This window comes from Bubalus bubalis, chromosome 3 (genome assembly GCF_019923935.1).
Source record: "Bubalus bubalis isolate 160015118507 breed Murrah chromosome 3, NDDB_SH_1, whole genome shotgun sequence".
NCBI lineage: Eukaryota > Metazoa > Chordata > Mammalia > Artiodactyla > Bovidae > Bubalus > Bubalus bubalis.
The window spans coordinates 17,503,045-17,523,556 of NC_059159.1; the positions used below are offsets into that span (position 1 = coordinate 17,503,045).

The following is a 20,512-nucleotide window of genomic DNA, read 5'->3' on the forward strand; positions in this document are numbered from 1 at the left end:
AATCACAGAATCATGGAGTATTTCCTATCTTTCGGATGTACTGATGCAGAAAAAATTTAAAACCTTCACTAGATCAGTTTTGTCCAATAGAAATATAATGTATGTCATGTATGTCATTTTTAATTTCCTAGTAACCTCACTAAAAAATAAAGGAAAAGATACAGATAAAAATTAATTTTTAAACTTTTAATAAATATGTGCAGGCTGACAGAAGATTCATGAAAGATATTTCAGAAAGTTCCTGTATACCCTTAACCAGCTTCCTGTAATGGTACCTCTTAAGTAACCATAGTACACTTTTCCAAAACTAGATTAACATGTTTCCATTGCTGCTAACTGTTTTACAGACTTTATTTGGATTTTGTCAGTTTTTTCATCATGTCCTTTTTCTGTTCCAGGATCTAACTAGGAATTCCACGTTGCATTTAGTGGTTTAGTCTCCATAGTCTTCTCCAGTCTCTGACAGTTCCTCAGACTTTCATTGTCTTTTCATGACCATGAGAGCTGGTCATGTATTTTGTAGAATGTCCCTCAGCTGGGTGTGTGTTAAATGTGATACTAGCATTATTTCCATTAGCGACTGAGTTAAACGATCAGTGTACAGGTAAAGAAAGTCTTTCCAGCAGATTCATAGTTCAGTCCTACTCTTGTACGTTAACCCCACTTTTATTATACTAAAATAATGCGGATTGGGCTCTAAAAATAGTAAGTCATCAGCATAATGATGCCATTAACTGTATTTACCTGTGTTGGTGTCTATCCCAGTACAAGGTAGAGGATTTTCAGTGGTTACACACTTATATCCAAAGTCATTTAAATTTGAATGCGTGTCCTTTTCTCCAGAGCCATAAATTATCATTCCTCTTTTATTGTTTTTCAACTGTAAAATATTTATTTCATGAAATATGAATAAGCACTCAAAAACAGCTCACTCTAAAATTTAAAATATTTGATTATATCTTCATACTGTTTTATAGTTTGTTCTTTTTGCTTAACATATTTCAAGCATCTTAATAAATATACTTCTACAATACTGTTTTTAAATGACTAATATATTGTTTTATGGCTTCCCTGGTGGCTAAAGAGTCCACCTACCAAGTAGGAGACTAAGGTTTGATCATAATTAGGATATATCATAATCTCCTGTTGTTGATCCAATATGTTTCTGGAGTGATTTCTTTGTATATTATATGGTATATTATTCCAAGAGAGTTGCATGACTTTTGTACAATAGAGGTAATTTCTAAGTGTGATGAATAGTTCCCCCCGCCATTGGAAAGTAAAACTGTACAATTTCGCCACAAGAGGGCAGTAGAGTTTAAGAAAAGTATTTTTGGTTACTTCGTAAAGGAGGTGTTAAGTCCACAAAACTAACCATACAGTTAGCATCTAGGGTGAACTTTTTCTAATGTGACCTGTTATTCCCTAATTAAAATAAAACTATAGTACTTTCTTTTTTTTGTTTATGTGGGCTGTACTAAGGCACTTTTATTCTTTGTGTTTGAGAGAGTTAATGTGGTTCTCTTGAGTTACTTTAGGGGGCACTATGACATTTAAGTTAGATAATTTTCTTCTTTGTGAAAGAATTTGAAAACATGAATTTTGAAATCATCCAAGACTTTAGGATAATTTTAGATTATTGTGCAAATGAAGAAAAAGCAAATAAGACATTAAACTTCATACATCTTTTCAGGCTGAAGAGTTAAATTCCTGATTATATACTTAATTTAGATAAGTAAATGTATTTTAAAATATCGCTTTAGGAGCCTTGAGGGACTGCTAGATTTCAGTTGCATGTCTGGCAACTAGTGTTTTCTTCATCAGATATGCACATGGTGTTTCTTCTAATCAACCAAGTTAGTTAACTTGGTTAGGAGTTAGAGGTCAATAAGACCAAGCTTCATGGATTGACTACACCATGAATGACCCTAAATGGGGACCAGACAAACTAGGGAATATAACAAAACTCATCCTTCTTCAAAAATCAGCTAAGAAGGTGTTTTCATGTTTGATAGCTTTTCTTTATTCACTGAGGATGCCCAGGGAGTTCTGACTGTCTTTTTATGCTTAATGATGAAGTTCTTCTCTCACATTTGATTATCTTTGTTTGAAATAGGCAAAGCAAAAACCAAGGAAAATCGCCAGTCTATCATCAATCCTGACTGGAACTTTGAGAAAATGGGAATAGGAGGTCTGGACAAGGAGTTTTCCGATATTTTTCGACGAGCATTTGCTTCCAGAGTATTTCCTCCAGAGATTGTGGAACAGATGGGTGAGTTTTAAAAAGAAAAATTGGATAAAATCTTGTATTGTTTTTAAAAAATGGATGTGATAAAATCTGTTTTCAGTAATGTTTTGAAATTATTTTTCAGGCCTGACAAACTGTTTCTGTTTTCATCCTCTTTTAAAAAAGCTTAAAAAAACTTTTAAAGTTTTAGGATTTTTAAAACTACATTTTAATTTTATGGGAAAATCATAAAAATAATTGTGGTTGCTTGATTTAATTTATTTATCCAAGTATGTTTCTCTATAGGACATATTTAGAAATTTCATTGTATTTATGAATTTTTAACAGGGCCTATTTAGAAATGTCATCTGACTCTAAAGATTCACTAAAGGTCAGATTTACTGTGCCGAATAGTCATTATCTATTAGACTATGGATACTGTTTTAATATTAGCTGTTGCTTTTTTTAAAAGTTGTATTACCCAGTTAATACATTTTCATACCTGGTAAATGGATACTTGGCATGTTTTAAATTTATGCAAAAGGACAAATGCAGAATATACATAGGAATTTCCACATTGCATACAAAGAAATGCACTAGTCATTTATCACTTCTTTCTTGAAATTATTTAATTTATCTATGTGTGAAATGGCTTCATTTGCCCTGGTGGAAATGCTGTCATGACTGTTTTCATATGTATATCATACGTTGGATTGGAATGTTAGCTACAGAATATCTGAGGAAGGAATTTATACCATAACAGCTTCTGGCAGACTATTCGTGTTAAAAACTGTATACAAAAAAACTGAAGGAATACAAATATATTACTCCCTTCACCTCCATCATTCTTTTTCTTTAAATTGCTACTGGGAGATAAAAGTATATTCATCATGGTGGGGCTAAGAACTACTTTCTAGGCACTAAGTGCTCGGTTCTCTCAACCTCCTATTGTTGGTAGCCTTTCGGCCTAGTCGCTCACTCTGATAAGTTACACACAGCACACACCTGTTCACTGGCTAAAGGTCGAGCTTGAAATTGGATTAAGAGAAAATGACAGAGACCCTCATCACCTGAGTTTTATACACCTTGAAATGGCAATAAGATACTTTTTTTATCTGAAAGACACAAAGGCCAAGTCCATAAAAAAACAGAATTTTAATTTAGAAAATAGTTAAAAATGTGATAGTTCACTGCCTTGGTAAGGTGTATTTTGAGGCACAATAAATCCATAAAACTTTCAAGAAATGGAAATATTGCTTAAGTATGTTTGAGGTATAAGCAGAGATTAAAGGGTGATTCCAAATGTTCTAAGTTATTCTTGTGCAATATCTTTTTACATATTTTAAAGCCAGAGCCCCATACAGAGAATATGATGATTGTGTCTTTGAACATGTAAACTCCCCCTGGTAGCTCAGCTGTAAAGAATCTGCCTGCCATGCAGCAGACGTGGGTTCGGTTCCTGGGTTGGGAGGATCCCCTGGAGAAAGGAATGGCAACCCACTCCAGTATTCATGCCTGGGAAAGTCCATGGACAGAGAATCCTGGAGGGCTACAGTACATGGGGTCACAAGAGTCAGATACGACTTAGCGAGTAAACCACCACCCCTCTACAGCCAACAAGTAGAAAAACAGCTGCTTCTCTAAGTTATATCTTTTAACTATATTAAAATATTTTTATATATTTTACCTATAAAGAAGTAAAACCTATAAAGAAGTAAACCCGTTTCTGTTGGTTTGTGACTCTGTCAGCTCCTGAAGAGTTTGAAATTAAAACAGATTTGGAATTTCTGAGTGACTTTAATCTGATTCTGCAGTCCATATTGAAATTAGTTGAGTTGTACAGTATGCTTTTTGTTGTTAATGTGCTTTTTGACCAAGGACCTTGAATTTCAGGTTTGTTTGTTAGTACTACTACCCATTACATTTTTTATGGATTTATTTTTCTAATATTTTTATTGATTTACTTAGGCATAAATGAGTTCTTTTTAAAACGCAATACTTCTTTATCTTTATGGCTTTTTGTTATCAAAAAGCATGTGTTGTCAATTTGACTTAAAAGAATAAATTGGGGTGGGAGGGAGGCTGAAAAGGGAGGGGATATATGTATATATATAGCTGATTTGCATTGTTATATAGCAGAAACTAACAACATTGTAAAACAGTTATGTTCCATTTTAAAAATAAATTTAAAAACGGGGTGGGGGAAGGCAGTAAGTCTTAAGGTACCTTGGCTTTTGAGCTGAACCGAAAGACATTTTGTTTTCTTTTTTGAATGAAGACTCTCAGTGTCCTTATGCTACTTCTTTAATGATGAAATGGCTGAGAAAGAATTCTCTTGCTGTGCATGTATCATTCCTTATCTTCCTTTAGAGGCTTCTTTTCTCATTTGAATTTTGGAGGAATTACATAGTAGAAAAATTTCATTGCCTTCTGAGTACAATGTGGTTAGAAAGTTCTCATTAGGCTTTGATAAAGGCATATAAAAAGTACAAATTGCTACATTTAATTTAACATTACATGCATCTTATTAATGTATATCCTGTGTTCTTTTACCCTGCCAAGTGGGAACAAAATTTGCTGATTTTTTTTTTCCTTCATTCTTTGTTAACTAAATAGTCAACCTGCATGGGATCTCACTGAACATGGATATGATTGGTTAAATCAATTCAAATGAGAAAAAAATGAGGATTAGAAAAGAACAATTAATGTAGGTTATGAGACTGTTTTATTTAAACAGGGAACATTTTTATTTTGGCTTGAGACCAAATCATTGTCTTTACCATGGAGTCTAGAGTTACGTCTACTTTGTAAACAGGAATCTTAACTAAATGGATCTTCTTGCCTATATATCAAGGTTTCAAGTTCACAAAGTGATGAATTTAGAATTCTCTTCTGTCATTGTGTTTATGAGACATTATGCTTCTTGGTAATATAGTTCTTTCCTCTTGCCTGTAAAACTTCATGTTGCTTTTCAAAATTGCATATATAGTTTGATACATACAGAATTTTGCTGATGAGATACAGAGAGACTAAATAATTAACCAGAGGCACACAATTATGCAGAAAAAAATAGGGATCAGATAATGTAATAGACATGAAATAAGGGTCCCAGAGTTTCCCATAGGTCAGTTTTTCTCTTGAAAGACTTGCAAGTATGTAGTATACACCTTCCTGTTTTTGTTATAGTATTTTAAGAGATAATCTTTTAAAATTTTTATTCATTCATTTTCGGCTATGCTGAATCTTCATGGGCTTTTCTCTTGAAGTGAGTGGGGCTGCTCTCGGGTTGCAGGGCGTGGGCTTCTCATTGCAGTGGCTTCTCTGTTGCTGAGCGCGGGCTCTGGGGTGTATAGGCTTCACTAGTTGCAGCTCCTGGGCTCTTAGAGTGCAGGCTTCATAGTTGTGGCACATCGGCTTAGTTGTTTCAAGGCACGTGGGAGCTTCCCAGATCAGGGATCCAATTCATGTCTCCTGCATTTGCAGGTGGATTCTCTACTGGTGAACCACCAGGAAAGCCACTGTTAACAAAACTTTTTTTATATATAGAATTAAAGTCAAGGAAAGTCTTTAAGGGGAAAAGAGGTCACATACAACCAGCCCCACAGAGAGTGGAAGAAAGCTCATATGTAAAATTAGGAAAAGGAGTTACTTTGGGGGAATGTACTTTAGCTTCTGTTGTTCTTTTCTAAATCATTGTAACTATTTACTTTTTCCTTGTCTGGAGCAGTTGGACTCACCCCAAAACCCACATGGGGCTGCTGTTCCTTAAAAGCATATGAAAGCATTAGCAAGGAAAACTAGACCTAAAGTTTGCACTTAGTGGGTACCCAACAGCCTCTTAGTTAGGATGTCCTCCAGCGCCTACAGTGATAGCCGTTTAGTTAGGAAAGACCTTAAATCCTTACTCTGTGGGATAATAGAAGTACCTTTTGGGTCCCAGGATAGAAACCTCGGCATCAGAAACCAGCCTCGTTAAGTAAGGGTGAATGAACACCGCAGCCCTTGCGTACACTGAGGTGTCAGAGGAATGCCCTTGTGCTCCTGTTCAGCCCTTCACCACGCTTATTGCCTGGTGTGCAGTTGTGTGAAGAGTGCTCTGGACAAAGGATCACCTCCGTTCTCATTATAGCTCTTTGGTTGGAAAAGATAGTTTGTACAAAGAAACTTCCTTTTTTGGCATCCCTGGCAGTTACCTCTATACCATAAATGTCAGAGCAAAAACAACAACTTTTTTTTTTCAAAGAACAGTGAAATAATTGTTAAAGAATTACTGTCTCTTAATATAATTTTAGGACTAAGTTCACATGCATCAAGCAAAGTGGCTTTGGCAGAAGTTATCTGTTTCAGAGCTGGAAGGAAGAGTGTAGTGACTTAGAGGCCTCAAGCCTCATCCTGTCCTTGGGTGGAACTATACCTTGTAATTGGGCTTCCCAAGTGGGTCAGTGGTAAAAGAAATCCGCCTGCCAATGCAGGAGACCGTTGAGACACAGGGTGGATCCCTGGGTCGGGAAGAGCCCCTGGAATAGAAAATGGCACCCCACTCCACTATTCTTGCCTGGAAAATCCCATGGACAGAGGAGCCTGGTGGACTACAGTCCCTGTGCTCGCAGAGTTGGACACAACTGAGAGCCAGCACTATACTTGGTGATAGAAACGCAGGCCACCCTGTGGGGAGTGCAGCCAGTAGTTAGCATCTTGTGCCCCCTTTCTTTGAAACTGACATTGTGTTCCTTCTTGTCCCCCTTTCTCTGCCTCCATCTCTAAGCCCATTTTCAATCTGTATTTTTAAGGTCTCTTTTGAAATTCTAGAGGAAAGCAACTCGTTTCTGATATCACCAGTGAAACTGCAGTTACTCTATCAAGTCAGTTGCCGAGAAGATAAGGAGCCTTTCAATCACATGCAGACATCTTTCACATGCTAAAAACAGTGCAAATAAAATACGGAGGAAGAAAGGGCGCTGAGGTTTTGTCCATGCCATATTTGGGAGAGAGGGAGTTTTTGCTAAGATTAACATAAACACTGACACTCTTAAAATGCATTTTCACACCCCCACACATGAGGAGAGATTGCAATTTAAATGGGGGTTAAGACATCTTGCCGAACTCTAGGGCTCTGTAAAAGGAACCCTAAGGCTAAAGAGCTTATCTGAAATTTGAAAAAAAAAAAAAAAGTGAAGCTTTCTGACATTCATCTTTTTTCCTTGTATTAGTCATAACTTGCTTTTCAGCTATATTTTAGGTTTTGAATGCCAACCTGACATCTGTTCAAGTCTGCCTGTAATTTATTAGGAAAGGAAAATAAAGCAATTGCTCACTAGTTAGAGATGCAAAACTCACCCCTTCTGCTTTTCCACGGAGTACTCATAGATGATACTTGAATATGAAGAACGTGATAATTTACTAATTCTAACTTCAGGTTGGGGAATTTATCTTATTTTTTTAATTAGAAGAAGAAAATGGCCTTATGACTGTGTGATTTTTCAGAAACTGTAGAGCAGGATATAAAGATAAAACACACCCTAAGAAATATTATGGGTGCCTTTTTATATGCTGAAAATTTTAACCTAAAATTAAATTTTCATTGGTTTTAATTTTTTAAGTTAAACTTATTTATGTTTTAATATAAATGTTATAGTTGTGCTTTTATCTCAGAGTCAAATTATATGTAAATTCAGTTGGCGTTTTAAATTTATAAATAGACTTTTAGAATGATTTCTTTCTTTGAGGGAGGCAGAACTATCTATAGAATCACCATTGGATTTTATTTGCTGGCAACTACAGTTGAGTTACTTACAAATCAACAGTTGTGTCATTGTGAAGTTGAAGTCTGAAGTTTTTACCTAAATGTCTGCCAGTGAGGAAATGATTAAATAAATTAGGCTGCATCCTTCCCAACCTACTGTGGAATACAGTGAAACAAATCTTAAAATGATATAGCTCTAAACGTACAGATACGTTTTAATAATTAAACATACTAAAGTAAATGCTGTTAGAAAAGTCAATATGAACTCACATTAAATTGAAAAAAAAAAAAAAACTTGCTTGCTTCCGTGAAAGGGAAGTGAGGATGGGACATAAAGAGAGACTTTGTTCCTTCACTCTGTGTACCTCTTCTCTGAATGTTTAACTGTGATATTTCTGCTTGTGTAATTATAAAACAAAAAGATAACCATATAGGCTGTGTCTGTCTCATGGCAGCTCCCCTGACGGCACATCAAGGGAGCTGGGGGACAGGGATGTCACTCTCCCTGGTGAAGTTTCTGTGGAGAAGGAGAGCTCAGAGACAGGCCTGGATCCCAAGAGCTACGATGGCAGCCCCTTACTGAGCATAGGCAGACACACCTGTCCTTTTCTCCTGAAAGACAAAAACAGTTTCTTGATGTGTAACAGACCACTTCCTCCAGCTAATTTCTGCATTATAGAATGGATATACTTTTTGTATTATAGAATGGGGTGCAAGTAGCTTGTATTCCCTCCCAACCGTGAGAACATTTGCACCCAAGACTTTAGAGACTTTAAGCAGCTCTGGAAGCATGAGAGAGGAAGGAGTGGGAGAAGGGACTGGGAGAGAGCAGAGTGTCTGCCACGTGAGGAACCATGCTTGAATCCATTTGGTCTTAAAAACCTTTCCACTCAGGAACCTAATTCATGTGACTCCAAAGTAAAATCATTGTTTTTTTTTTTTTTTTTTTTATCAATTTTCCTTATGTATTCAGGTGGTAATGGTGATGTTAGCTGATAATTATATAGAGCCAGGCACTGCTCTAAATGCTTTACATCTATTAATTTATTTAACCCTCACAACAACGTTATGGTGTACATACTGTATTGTTCTCATTTAATGGAAAAGGTAAGTGAGTCTCTAAAGGTTGAGTAACTGGTCCAAGACATATAGCTAGTAAGTGGTAGATTTGAACTCAGACAGTCTGGCCTTCCTCAGTGATCAATGCAAAGAAATAGAGGAAAACAAAAGAATGGAAAAGACTAGAGATCTCTTCAAGAAAATTAGAGATACCAAGGGAACAGTTCCGGAGAAGGCAATGGCACTCCACTCCAGTACTCTTGCCTGGAAAATCCCATGGATGGAGGAGCCTGGTTGGCTGCAGTCCATGGGGTCACTAAGAGTCGGACACGACTGAGTGACTTCACTTTCACTTTTCACTTCCATGCATTGGAGAAGGAAATGGCAACCCACTCCAGTGTTCTTGCCTGGAGAATCCCAGGGACAGGGGAGCCTGGTAGGCTGCTGTCTATGGGGTTGCACAGAGTCAGACACGACTGAAGTGACTTAGCAGCAAGGGAACATTTCATGCAAAGATGGGCACAATAAAGGACAGAAATGGTATGGACCTAACAGAAGCAGAAGATATTAAGAAGAGGTGGCAAGAATACACAGAAGAACTATACAGAAAAGATCTTCATGACCCAGATAACCACAATGGTGTGATCACTTACCTAGAGCCAGACATCCTGGAATGCTAAGTCAAGTGAACCTTAGGAATCATCACTACAAACAAAACTAGTGGAGGTCATGGAATTCCAGTTGAGCTATTTCAGATCCTGAAAGATGATGCTATGAAAGTGCTGCACTCAATATGCCAGCACATTTGGAAAACTCAGCAGTGGCCACAGGACTGGAAGAGGTCAGTTTTCATTCCAATCCCAAAGAAAGGCAATGCCAAAGAATGTTCAAGCTACCACACAATTGCACTCATCTCTCACACTAGCAAAATAATGCTCAAAATTCTCCAAGCCAGGCTTCAACAATACGTGAACCACGAAATTCCACAAGTTCAAGCTGGATTTAGAAAAGGTAGAGGAACCAGAGATCAAATTGCCAACATCCATTGGATCATCGAAAAAGCAAGCGAGTTCCAGAAAAACATCTATTTCTGCCTTATTGACTACACCAAAGCCTTTGACTGTGGATCACAACAAACTGTGGAAAATTCTGAAAGAGATGGGAATACCAGACCACCTGACCTATCTCCTGAGAAATCTGTATGCAGGTCAGGAAGCAACAGTTAGAACTGGACATGGAACAACAGACTGGTTCCAAATAGGGAAAGAAGTACGTCAAGGCTGTATATTGTCACCCTGCTTATTTAACTTATATGCGGAGTACATCATGTGAAATGCCAGGCTGGAAGAAGCACAGCTGGAATCAAGATTGCTGGGAGAAATATCAATAATCTCAGATATGCAGATGACACCACCCTTATGGCAGAAAGAGAAGAACTAAAGAGCCTCTTGAAGAAAGTGAAAGAGTGTAAAAGTTGCCTTAAAACTCAACATTCAGAAAACTAAGATCATGGCATCCGGTCCCATCACTTCATGGCAAATAGATGGGGAAACAGTGGAAACAGAGACTTTATTTTTTGGGCTCCAGAATCATTGCAGATGGTGACTGCAGCCATGAAATTAAAAGATGTTTGCTCCTTGGAGGAAAAGCTATGACCAACCTAGACAGCATTTTAAAAAGCAGAGACATTACTTTACCAACAAAGGTCTATCTAGTCAAGGCTATGGTTTTTCCAGTATTCATGTATGGATGTGAGAGTTGGACTACAGAGAAAGCTGAGCACCAAAGAATTGATGCTTTTGAACTGTGGTGTTGGAGAAGACTCTTGAGAGTCCCTTGGACTGTGAGGAGATCCAACCAGTCCATCCTAAAGAAAATCAGTCCTGAATATTCATTGGAAGGACTGATGCTGAAGCTGAAACTCCAATACTTTGGCCATCTAATGTGAAGAACTGACTCATTGGGAAAGACCCTGATGCTGGCAAAAGATTGAAGGCAGGAGGAGAAGGGGACAACAGAGGATGAGATGGTTGGATGACATCACTGATTCTATGGACATGACTTTGAGCAAGCTCTGGGAGTTGGTGATGGACAGGGAAGCCTGGCATGCTTCAGTCCATGGGGTTACAAAGAGTCGGACACGACTGAGTGACTGAACTGAAATGACTGAATCTGGCCTGAGAGTGCATGTCCTTAACTCTTATGTTGTTCTTTTCTCATGAAAGCCCATAATATAAAACTATTAAAATGGGCTTCTCAGCCTTACTTCTAGGGGACCTCTGAGGTGACCTTCAAGGGAGCTGAAGCCATAGGTTTTTCAGTTGTGGCACCGTTGGCATTTTGAGCTGGATATTTATTTGTCCTGAGGTGCTGGCTGTCCTGTGCATTGTAGGATTTTCAGCAGCATCTTTGGCCTCTACCGGCTAGAAGCGAAGTTGCACTGTCCCTCTCAAACCTAGTGGTGATAACCGGAAATATCTCAAGACATTGTCAAATGTCCCCCGGGGGCAAAATCACCCTTGGTTGAGAACCACTGATCTAGTACATCCCCTGGCGCCTTCTCCTTACAGGTGCAGAAATTGTGGCCCAAAGTCACTAACCAGGTCAATGGTGGAACTAGTGCTAGAACTTGGGTCTCTGGTCCAGGAACCAGGGTGGAGGGGGCGAGAGGAAAGGAAATGACTCACTGAGTTCGTACAACTAGTAACTGGCAGCGTTGCAACTGGGAATCAGGATGCCTGGCTTCAGAGTCTGTATTCCGAGTTGCCTCTCTGGATATTGAGGAGATAAAGTTAAGAGTCAAGTAGTCAATAAAGCCTTGAATTTTATGTCAGATAATATCCTATGATGAGTACCTAACTTTTACATTTGCCTTTCTTCCTGAATTAATTCTCAAGGAAATTTACAAACCTTTCCATATCTATAAGGTTGTAAGAGCTTAGACCTAATAGATTTGGGGGGTGAAAAGGGAGGGAGGAATTATTAAAGCACTGCAGGTCTATAGGTCTGGCCTCACCCACTACCATTTCCTGTTCACACTTATAAATGACAGTCTTCACATTCAGACATTATCCAGTACTTCAGTGATTTGGTAGAATTCTGCATATTGAGCATACATAGAGCTGGTTAATAACTTGGAAGTCTGACCTTTTCGTTTATATGTCAGACAACTGTTTAAGCTTTTTGCCCTCTCTTCCTCTGCTAAAGAGTTAAACTACTGCCTCCTCCTTCCTCTTCATCATACTCCTTTTCATCTCCTCCTCCTCTTTTTCCTCGCTTCTACTCCTTCCCCTTCTCCCCACCTTCTTCTAACCATTTTTGTTTTTAAGAGTAGAGATATTTTCTAAAATCTCAGATTGTTGTCTGGGCAGTGAGTGTCTTGACTGAAAGCATAAAGAAGTATCTGTTTGGGTTTTAAAATTTGAATGGAGAAACTGTCTTAATTGGGATTCCTTAATTTTCTTATTTCTAGTAGATTTTCTGGAACTTGAATATGGCAGAAACCTGAGGACTTACTTTGGCCTGCAGTAAGAAGTATAGACACTCAGTCTATGAATCAGTTAACTTTCTAAGATACTAAAGTTTGTAGATAAATTACTTTTGCAGTAACCTGATATATTCAGATTGTCATGAGCTCAAGACATGTGAAGAACTGGTGGTGGGACTGTGAGGCCTGCTACCCAGTAACTCTAGTCCGCATGCTTTGTGTGCTCTGGGCCCTCTGTGGCACACCGCAGGAAATGGGTGGCTTGCTGCGGCTCTGTCCGAAGCTGTCTCAGTGAGCTGTCAGCTTAGAGATGGCACATGAATGTGAAAATCAAATAAGCATTTAGGAGTTAAACAACATAACCTAACGAATGTCAATAGTATCAAAAGCCAGTATGTGATAGAATGCTAAATGAGTGGTATAGATGGCAAATCTTGAGGAATTTTGAAAGAAAGGATCACAGAAGACGTCTTGGAGGAGTTAGCCCTTGAGTGAGGCCTTAAATGCTGAGTGATTTGGGTAGGGGGAAGGGAAGGGATGGTTGTTTGTATCCTTGGAACTTGACAGTAAGCAAGGCATAGCACTGACAACTTTGACCAGTCTAGCAACACTGTTGTTGGAAAGTTAGGCCGTGGTTGGGTTCTGGAAAGCTACGAGTCAGGAGATGAGGACTTTGGTAAGTACTGTCCATTTAACCTTCCAGGCAGACTCAGGTGCTTATGTGTCCCCTGCATCTTGTATATATGCTTAGAATAGAGCTCTATTCTTAGCCTTTCTTCTAATTATTCATTTGCATTACACTTGTAAAGCAGAGTTTCTCAGCCTTGGCATTTTTGACATTTTAGGCTGGATAAGTCTTGGTCGGGGGGCGGGGGCTATGCTGTTCATTTGGGTTATTTAATAGCATCTCTGGCCTCTATTCACTCAGTGCCAGTAGTCCCTCCTTCCTGCTGTGTGGCAATCAAAAACGTCGCCGGTGAATGGCAAAATCGCCCTGCATTGAGGGTGCAACTGTAATGTCTTTTTATCTGTCTATTAGCAACAACCAGGCAGTTTGGAATACAGTCTCCAGATCATTGCTGAGCCATGAACTGTTGTTACCAGTCCATCATGAGAAAAATATCAAAATTGATAATAAGAATTTAGAAACGTTTTTTAGTAATTTAAAAATTATCACTTTTTTAAATTGTATTTTTACGAAAACATTGGTCTGCAATGGATTGAAAACTTAGAAGGAAAAAAAAAACTAGGTCTTAGCATAGTTGGAAAAGCATTGCCCTACATCAATATTTGCCAAATGAATGTAATTTTTGAATAAACATTCATAATGGGAAGTCATGGGGGAATTTTCAATAGGGGAACAAGGCAATTAAAGTTAGTGTCTTAGATAATTAATGTGATTATGCTGTATGAAAAGCATTGCTCTCGAGAGGAGGTGAAAGATGAGATAGTGAGAGACCAGAAGACCAGTTGTGTGGTACTAGAAACCTGGGTTAAGGTGGTGACAGTGGGAATGGAAAGGGAAGAAAAGATTGAAAACAATTACAAAGATGAAATTGGCAGAATTTGGTCATTAGTTACTGTGGTAACAGAACTAGAGGTGAGACTCAGGTCTCCGTGAGAAAATGTTAGAAATAAGAAAATCAGGAAGACCTCGGGGGAGTAGAAAATAATCATTGCACATATATTCATCACCATGAAAAAACCCCTGGAAGCTGAATTGAGGATGCGTGTGTACTAAGTCGCTTCAGTTGGGTCCAACTCTTTGCGACCCTGTGGACTGTAGCCTGGCAAGCTTGCTGTCCATGGAATTCTCCAGGCAAGAATACTGGAGTGGGTTGCCATGCTCTCCTCCAGGAGATCTTCCCTGTGTTGATTCCCTCCAGGGATCGAACCTGAGTCTCGTATGTCTCCTGCGTTAGCAGGCAGGTTCTTTACCACTAGCACCACCTGGGAAGCCAGGTGCAGTGGATTGAAAACTTACAAGAAAAAAAAAAACAAACTAGGTTTTTAACATAGATAGTTTGAGAAGCATTGCCCTGCATAAATATTTGCTAAATGAATGTAATTTCAGTCCATTGAGGATAGAGGGAAAGAATTGCTGATGTATTTATTTATTGAAGTTGAGCTTCAGTCACTCAATGCACATTTAAGAACACACCATGGACCACTCTTTTTTGAAATAAACTCTTAACTTGGTTTCTCTCCCTCCAAGGATTTCTCATCTTCTTTTTACCTTTCTGGCTGTCCCTTCTCAGTCTCCTTTGTGTCCTTTGCAATAGAGTTCCCCTGGAGTCTGTCTTAGAGCTCTTTTCCTCATTCTGAAATTGTTCTCCCCTAAATTGGTCACATCCATTTCCATAGGTTCAATTAGTGTCTTTATGCCACTAACTCTCAAATATGCATATTCCATTACAGTCTGAAATTAGAGCTCTGGACTTCTAGCATCATAACCTCTTGGCTATCTCATGGATATACAGTAAATGCACAATCAAACTCATTCATCTGCCCCCTCCATCCTCTCCCCTAAACATACTTCTGTTTTATAGCACAGGCGATGCTCTGGCAGAGAATCTAGGCACCCTGTTTAACTTCACTCTTTCCCTCCCCTCCCATTTCCTGTCAGTACTGCCTTCTCCAAATCTCAAATCTGTCCACTTCTCTCCATCTCCCCGCCACTGCCTTCCTTCAGGCCACCATTATCTCTTGCCTGAATTGCTCCCTAAGCCTTCAGCCTTGCCCTTCTCTAATCCATTCTCCACACTGTAACTGGAGCGATTTTTATAAAAAGGCAAGTCTGATCCTGTCACTTCACTGGTTAAAACTCTTTAGTAGCTCTCCTTAACTCCTTCCGTGGCTTACAAGCCTGATGTGGTCTGGCCCCTGCCAAACTTTCCCACCTCCTCTCTCAGCCTGCACCCCTCTCCCCCGTGCTCTGGGTTCCAGCCAACTTGTGCTATTTTAGGCTCCACTAATTTGCCATGCTACTGTCTCTTACCTCAATATCCAAGGGTACTTTTTCACCATCTTTTAATCCAACCTCCTGTTCATCCTCCAGGCCTCAGCTTTGATCTCACTTTTTACAGAATGCTTTGACTTTAGTGCTCCTCCAAGGTGTTCTAGTAATTCTGTGTTCTTCTATGCATTATTACCTTGTAGCATAATTGCTTATTATGCCCTGGCGGGTAGGCCCTGCCATGCCCCTACCCTACATGAGCATAAGATAAATTCAGGAAGGAAGAGACCTTCTTTATTTGGTTACTAGTGTATGTTCTGCTCCTGTGCTGGTGCCTGGCTCACAGTGTAAGTTTTTAGAAAGTGAATAAATACCAAGAACTTGATTAACTCAGTTGTAGACCACTTAGTTAGATCCAAATCCTGCCCTCAAGATGCTTATGGTGTACGTGGGACTAACACAGCATACCCAGAGCAGTATTGTGTAAAGTATAAGGTACATTGTGAACCAAATTAGCAAAGTAGGCAGTATGAGGAAGCAGCAGATGCCCTGAAGAATAAAGACTTAAGCCTTGTCTTTAAAATGTTATTAAATCTATGTTGATCCTTTTAGATTCCTTCTTAATCTAGGAAAGACCTCTTGTATTGTTCCTAAATGGAACTGGACTACAGAAATAAGAAGGGGGAAGGTATTTTACTTAGGTATTTATACACATATGTATTTTTGACTGGCTCTACACTTTTTCTCTTTAAATAGAATCATACACTGGTCATTGTGATCAATGTCATACTGGTCATATTGTGACATTTTTCTGTATTAAAGAGTGTATTTAACAGACTTCTGGACTATGTGGGAGAAGGCGAGGGTGGGATGATTTGATAGAATAGCAATTGAAACATGTATATTATCATATGTAAAATAGATGACCAGTGCAAGTTTGATGCATGAAGCAGGGCACTCAAAACTGGTGCTCTGGGACAGCCCAGAGGGATGGGGTGGGGAGGAAGGTGAAGGGGGTGTTCAGGATTGGGGGACACATGTGCACCCGTGGCTGGTTCATGTTAATGTATGGCAGAATCCACCACAATATTGTAAAGTAGTTATCCTCCAAAAAATAAAATAAAGGGTTCAGTTCAGTTCAGTCGCTCAGTCGTGTCCGACTCTTTGCGACCCCATGGACTGCAGCACGCCAGGCTTCCCTGTCCATCACCAACTCTCAGAGTTTACTCAGATTCATGTCCATTGAGTCGGTGATGCCATCCAACCATCTCATCCTCTGTCATCCCCTTCTCCTCTTGCCTTCAATCTTTACCAGCATCAGGGTCTTTTCAAATGAATCAGCTCTTCCCATCAGGTGGCTAAAGAATTGGAGTTTCAGCTTCAGCATCAGTCCTTCCAATGAATATTCAGGACTGATTTCCTTTAGGATGGACTGGTTGGATCTCCTTGCAGTCCAAGGGACTCTCAAGAGTCTTCTCTAGCACCACAGTTCAAAAGCATCAATTCTTCGGCACTCAGCTTTCTTTGTAGTCCAACTCTCACATCCATACATGAATACTGGAAAAACCATAGCCTTGACTAGATGGACCTTTGTTGGCAAAGTAATGTCTCTGCTTTTTAAAATGCTGTGTAGGTTGGGCATAACTTTTCTTCCAAGGAGTAAGTGTCTTTTAATTTCATGGCTGCAGTCACCATCTGCAGTGATTTTGGAGCCCAAAAAAATAAAGTGTCTCACTGTTTCCACTGTTACCCCATCTATTTGCCATGAAGTGATGGGACCAGATGCCATGATCTTTGTTTTCTGAATGTTGAGTTTTAAGCCAACTTTTTCACTCTCCTCTTTTACTTTCATCAAGAGGCTTTTTAGTTCCTCTTCACTTTCTGCCATAAGGGTGGTGCTATCTGCATATCTGAGGTTATTGATATTTCTCCCATCAATCTTGATTCCAGCTTATGCTTCTTCCAGCCCAGCGTTTCTCATGATGTACTCTGCATAGAAGTTAAATAAGCAGGGTGACAATATACAGCCTTGACGTACTCCTTTTCCTATTTGGAACCAGTCTGTTGTTCCATGTCCAGTTCTAACTGTTGCTTCCTGACCTGCATACAGATTTCTCAAGAGGCAGGTCAGGTGGTCTGGTATTCCTATCTCTTTCAGAATTTTCCACAGTTAAAATAAAGGGTACGTTCATTAAAAAAAAAAAAAAAAAAAAAAAGAGTGTATCATGGGCTTTTTCCCAAGAAAGAACACATATAATGACTTTTTAAAAAAATATAAATCATAATAGCAAAGCTGTATCAAGATAAGCTTGTACTGGTAAATTAGCATCTCTTCCTCAGCAGTAAGAAGGCTTTGGGGCACACCAACAGGGCTGGCTTGGACATCACCACCTATCACTTGTATCGCCCAGGGCATCTTAGTACTTCAGGGCCCTGGGCCCTGAACTTTCTGAGTTTTGGTATCCTCACCTGCTAAATTACTTACTTTGTAGTTTATTGTCAGTGGAGTATTAATGTGTAAAACTTTCCTAGCATAGTGCCTTGCTCACTGTGACATTACATAAATGGTGGTTGGTATGATTATATTGCCAAAAAGTGCTGTTATAAAAGACAAAAATCTTTAATCTATTCCCTTTAATCAAATGTTTAGGTATATCTCCTTATCTTAAACTTTTGTTGCTGTTCAAAACAGTTTATGCCTGAGATTATCCTCTTGATATTTTGTAATTATACATTTTGAACAGTGTTTGTTGATAAGGTAGTCAAGGGACACCTGGAAATATGTTTTCTTTGTTTATGAACTCATACTTTGGCTGATCTCTATTTACTTTTTATCACATTCCATCAGAAAAGAGCTGATAAGTGCTCTCTCACTTCCTTATATAAATCTTGTCAGTTTCTTCTTCGATGTAGTATACCGACTTAGAAAAACAACAACCATCTTGAAAGACACTATAGAGAATAGGATGTTGTAGGAAGGGAAGTGGAAGAAAGAATTAACTATAATGTTAGCAAAAAACTGCCCAGAACATAATACATTACTGTTTAGGAGAGGAAGAGGAAGAGCCTTGATACTTCTACCATGATTCAAACAAGACTTTTCTCTGAGTTCCATATGATTTGTTATCTTGAGTAATCTACTTTTGATATTATGTTCATAATTAAAAAAAAAATCTGCCAGCAACTAGGGTTTTACATTTACTTTTTAAATAATTAACATAGTGTTCTTTCAGGTTTCTTAAAGAAATTACCGTAGACAACAGTAAATCCCTTCCACGTACCATTTTACTAATAGTGTTAAACTTTGACATTGAAAGCCATTGTATTTAATGAATCTTTTACTCAGATATTTATTTGTGACTTTGAATACTTCACTAATACCTCTGGTCTAAATACAGTATCTTTTCTCTAAGCAAGTAATAGTTTGAGTTCTGTTCTTATTCCAGAGTGACTGAAAACTGATATATAAAGGTGCACACATCTGTAGCTTAAACTTCTGAATTATTTATACATATATTTACTCAGATTTACCCACAATGATACAGTTTTTTAGAAGTACTTTGATTTTTGAAAATCTACCTAGAATCCTGTAATGAGGGAGAAAACTTAGCAAGACTTACGAGTCTTTTGATAATGAATGGTTACTAGAGGATAAACCTATAATTAGTATGCTGCTAATCCACACACATTATATATATTCAGTCACATCTCACATATACGTAGGAGAATTACCCAAATTGCAGATTATTAATGCATTCCAAAGACATTTCCATAGTGACCCACAACTACTACTTTTTTGCCTGACACTTTTCTTCTTTTACTGCACTTCTCTTTCTACAAAACTTTTCTTTATTGGTTCTTCTTGCTTTTCTGTATGCTACTTGGTTGCTTTGACTTCCTCTCATAACTGTTCAGTTAGGCAACCAACTGAGGCTGTGAAGAGCTTAGAAAAAGGGAGAAAGGAAGACCACTTTATAATGTTATAAATTCTCTGTAGTCTGATCTTTCTTTATCTGGCTATGGAAGGCTGACCATATGTCATACTAAATGACATAGAACTCAGCTCTTCAAAGTTCATATTCATGTTATATGCAGTAGTGGCTCCAGGTGAGACACTGTAACATAAAGAAAGATGATAGTTTATTCAGTCCAGTTCAGTTCAGTCGCTCAGTCGTGTCCGACTCTTTGCGACCCCATGAATTGCAGCACCCCAGGCCTCCCTGTCCATCACCAACTCCCAGAGCTCACTCAGACTCACGTCCATTGAGTCAGTGATGCCATCCAGCCATCTCATCCTCTGTCGTCCCCTTCTCCTCCTGCCCCCAACCCCTCCCAGCATCAGAGTCTTTTCCAGTGAGTCAACTCTTCGCATGAGGTGGCCAAAGTACTGGAGTTTCAGCTTTAGCATCATTCCTTCCAAAGAACACCCAGGACTGAGCTCCTTTAGAATGGACTGGTTGGATCTCCTTGCAGTCCAAGGGACTCTTAAGAGTCTTCTCCAACGCCACAGTTCAAAAGCATCAATTCTTCGGGACTCAGCTTTCTTCACAGTCCAACTCTCACATCCATACATGGCTATTGGAAAAACTATAGCCTTGACTAGACGGACCTATGTTGGCAAAGTAATATCTCTGCTTTTGAATATACTCTCTAGGTTGGTCATAACTTTCCTTCCAAAGAGTAAGCGTCTTTTATTTCATGGCTGCAATCACCATATACAGTGATTTTGGAGCCCAAAAAAATAAAGTCTGACACTGTTTCCACTGTTAACCCATCTGTTTCCCATGAAGTGACGGGACCAGATGCCATGATCTTCGTTTTCTGAATGTTGAGTTTTAAGCCAACTTTTTCACTCTCCTCTTTCACCTTCATCAAGAGGCTTTTTAGTTCCTCTTCACTTTCTGCCATAAAGGTGGTGTCATCTGCATATCTGAGGTTGTTGATATTTCTCCCGGCAATCTTGATTCCAGCTTGTGCTTCTTCCAGCCCAGCGTTTCTCATGATGTGCTCTGCATAGAAGTTAAATAAGCAGGGTGACAA

The 20,512-nt window shown here is 38.9% G+C and overlaps 1 protein-coding gene across 3 annotated transcripts in view; it reads left to right on the top strand.

Moving 5' to 3' along the window:
* NSF (N-ethylmaleimide sensitive factor, vesicle fusing ATPase) overlaps window positions 1-20,512 on the top strand; it is a 148,389-nt gene that overhangs the window by 34,747 nt on the left and 93,130 nt on the right. For all 3 annotated transcript variants that reach the window (XM_025279914.2, XM_044938865.1, XM_025279916.2), the window contains exon 8: window positions 2,117-2,272. In XM_025279914.2, coding sequence (XP_025135699.1) covers window positions 2,117-2,272 — 156 coding nt within the window. The remainder of the gene's footprint in view (window positions 1-2,116; window positions 2,273-20,512) is intronic.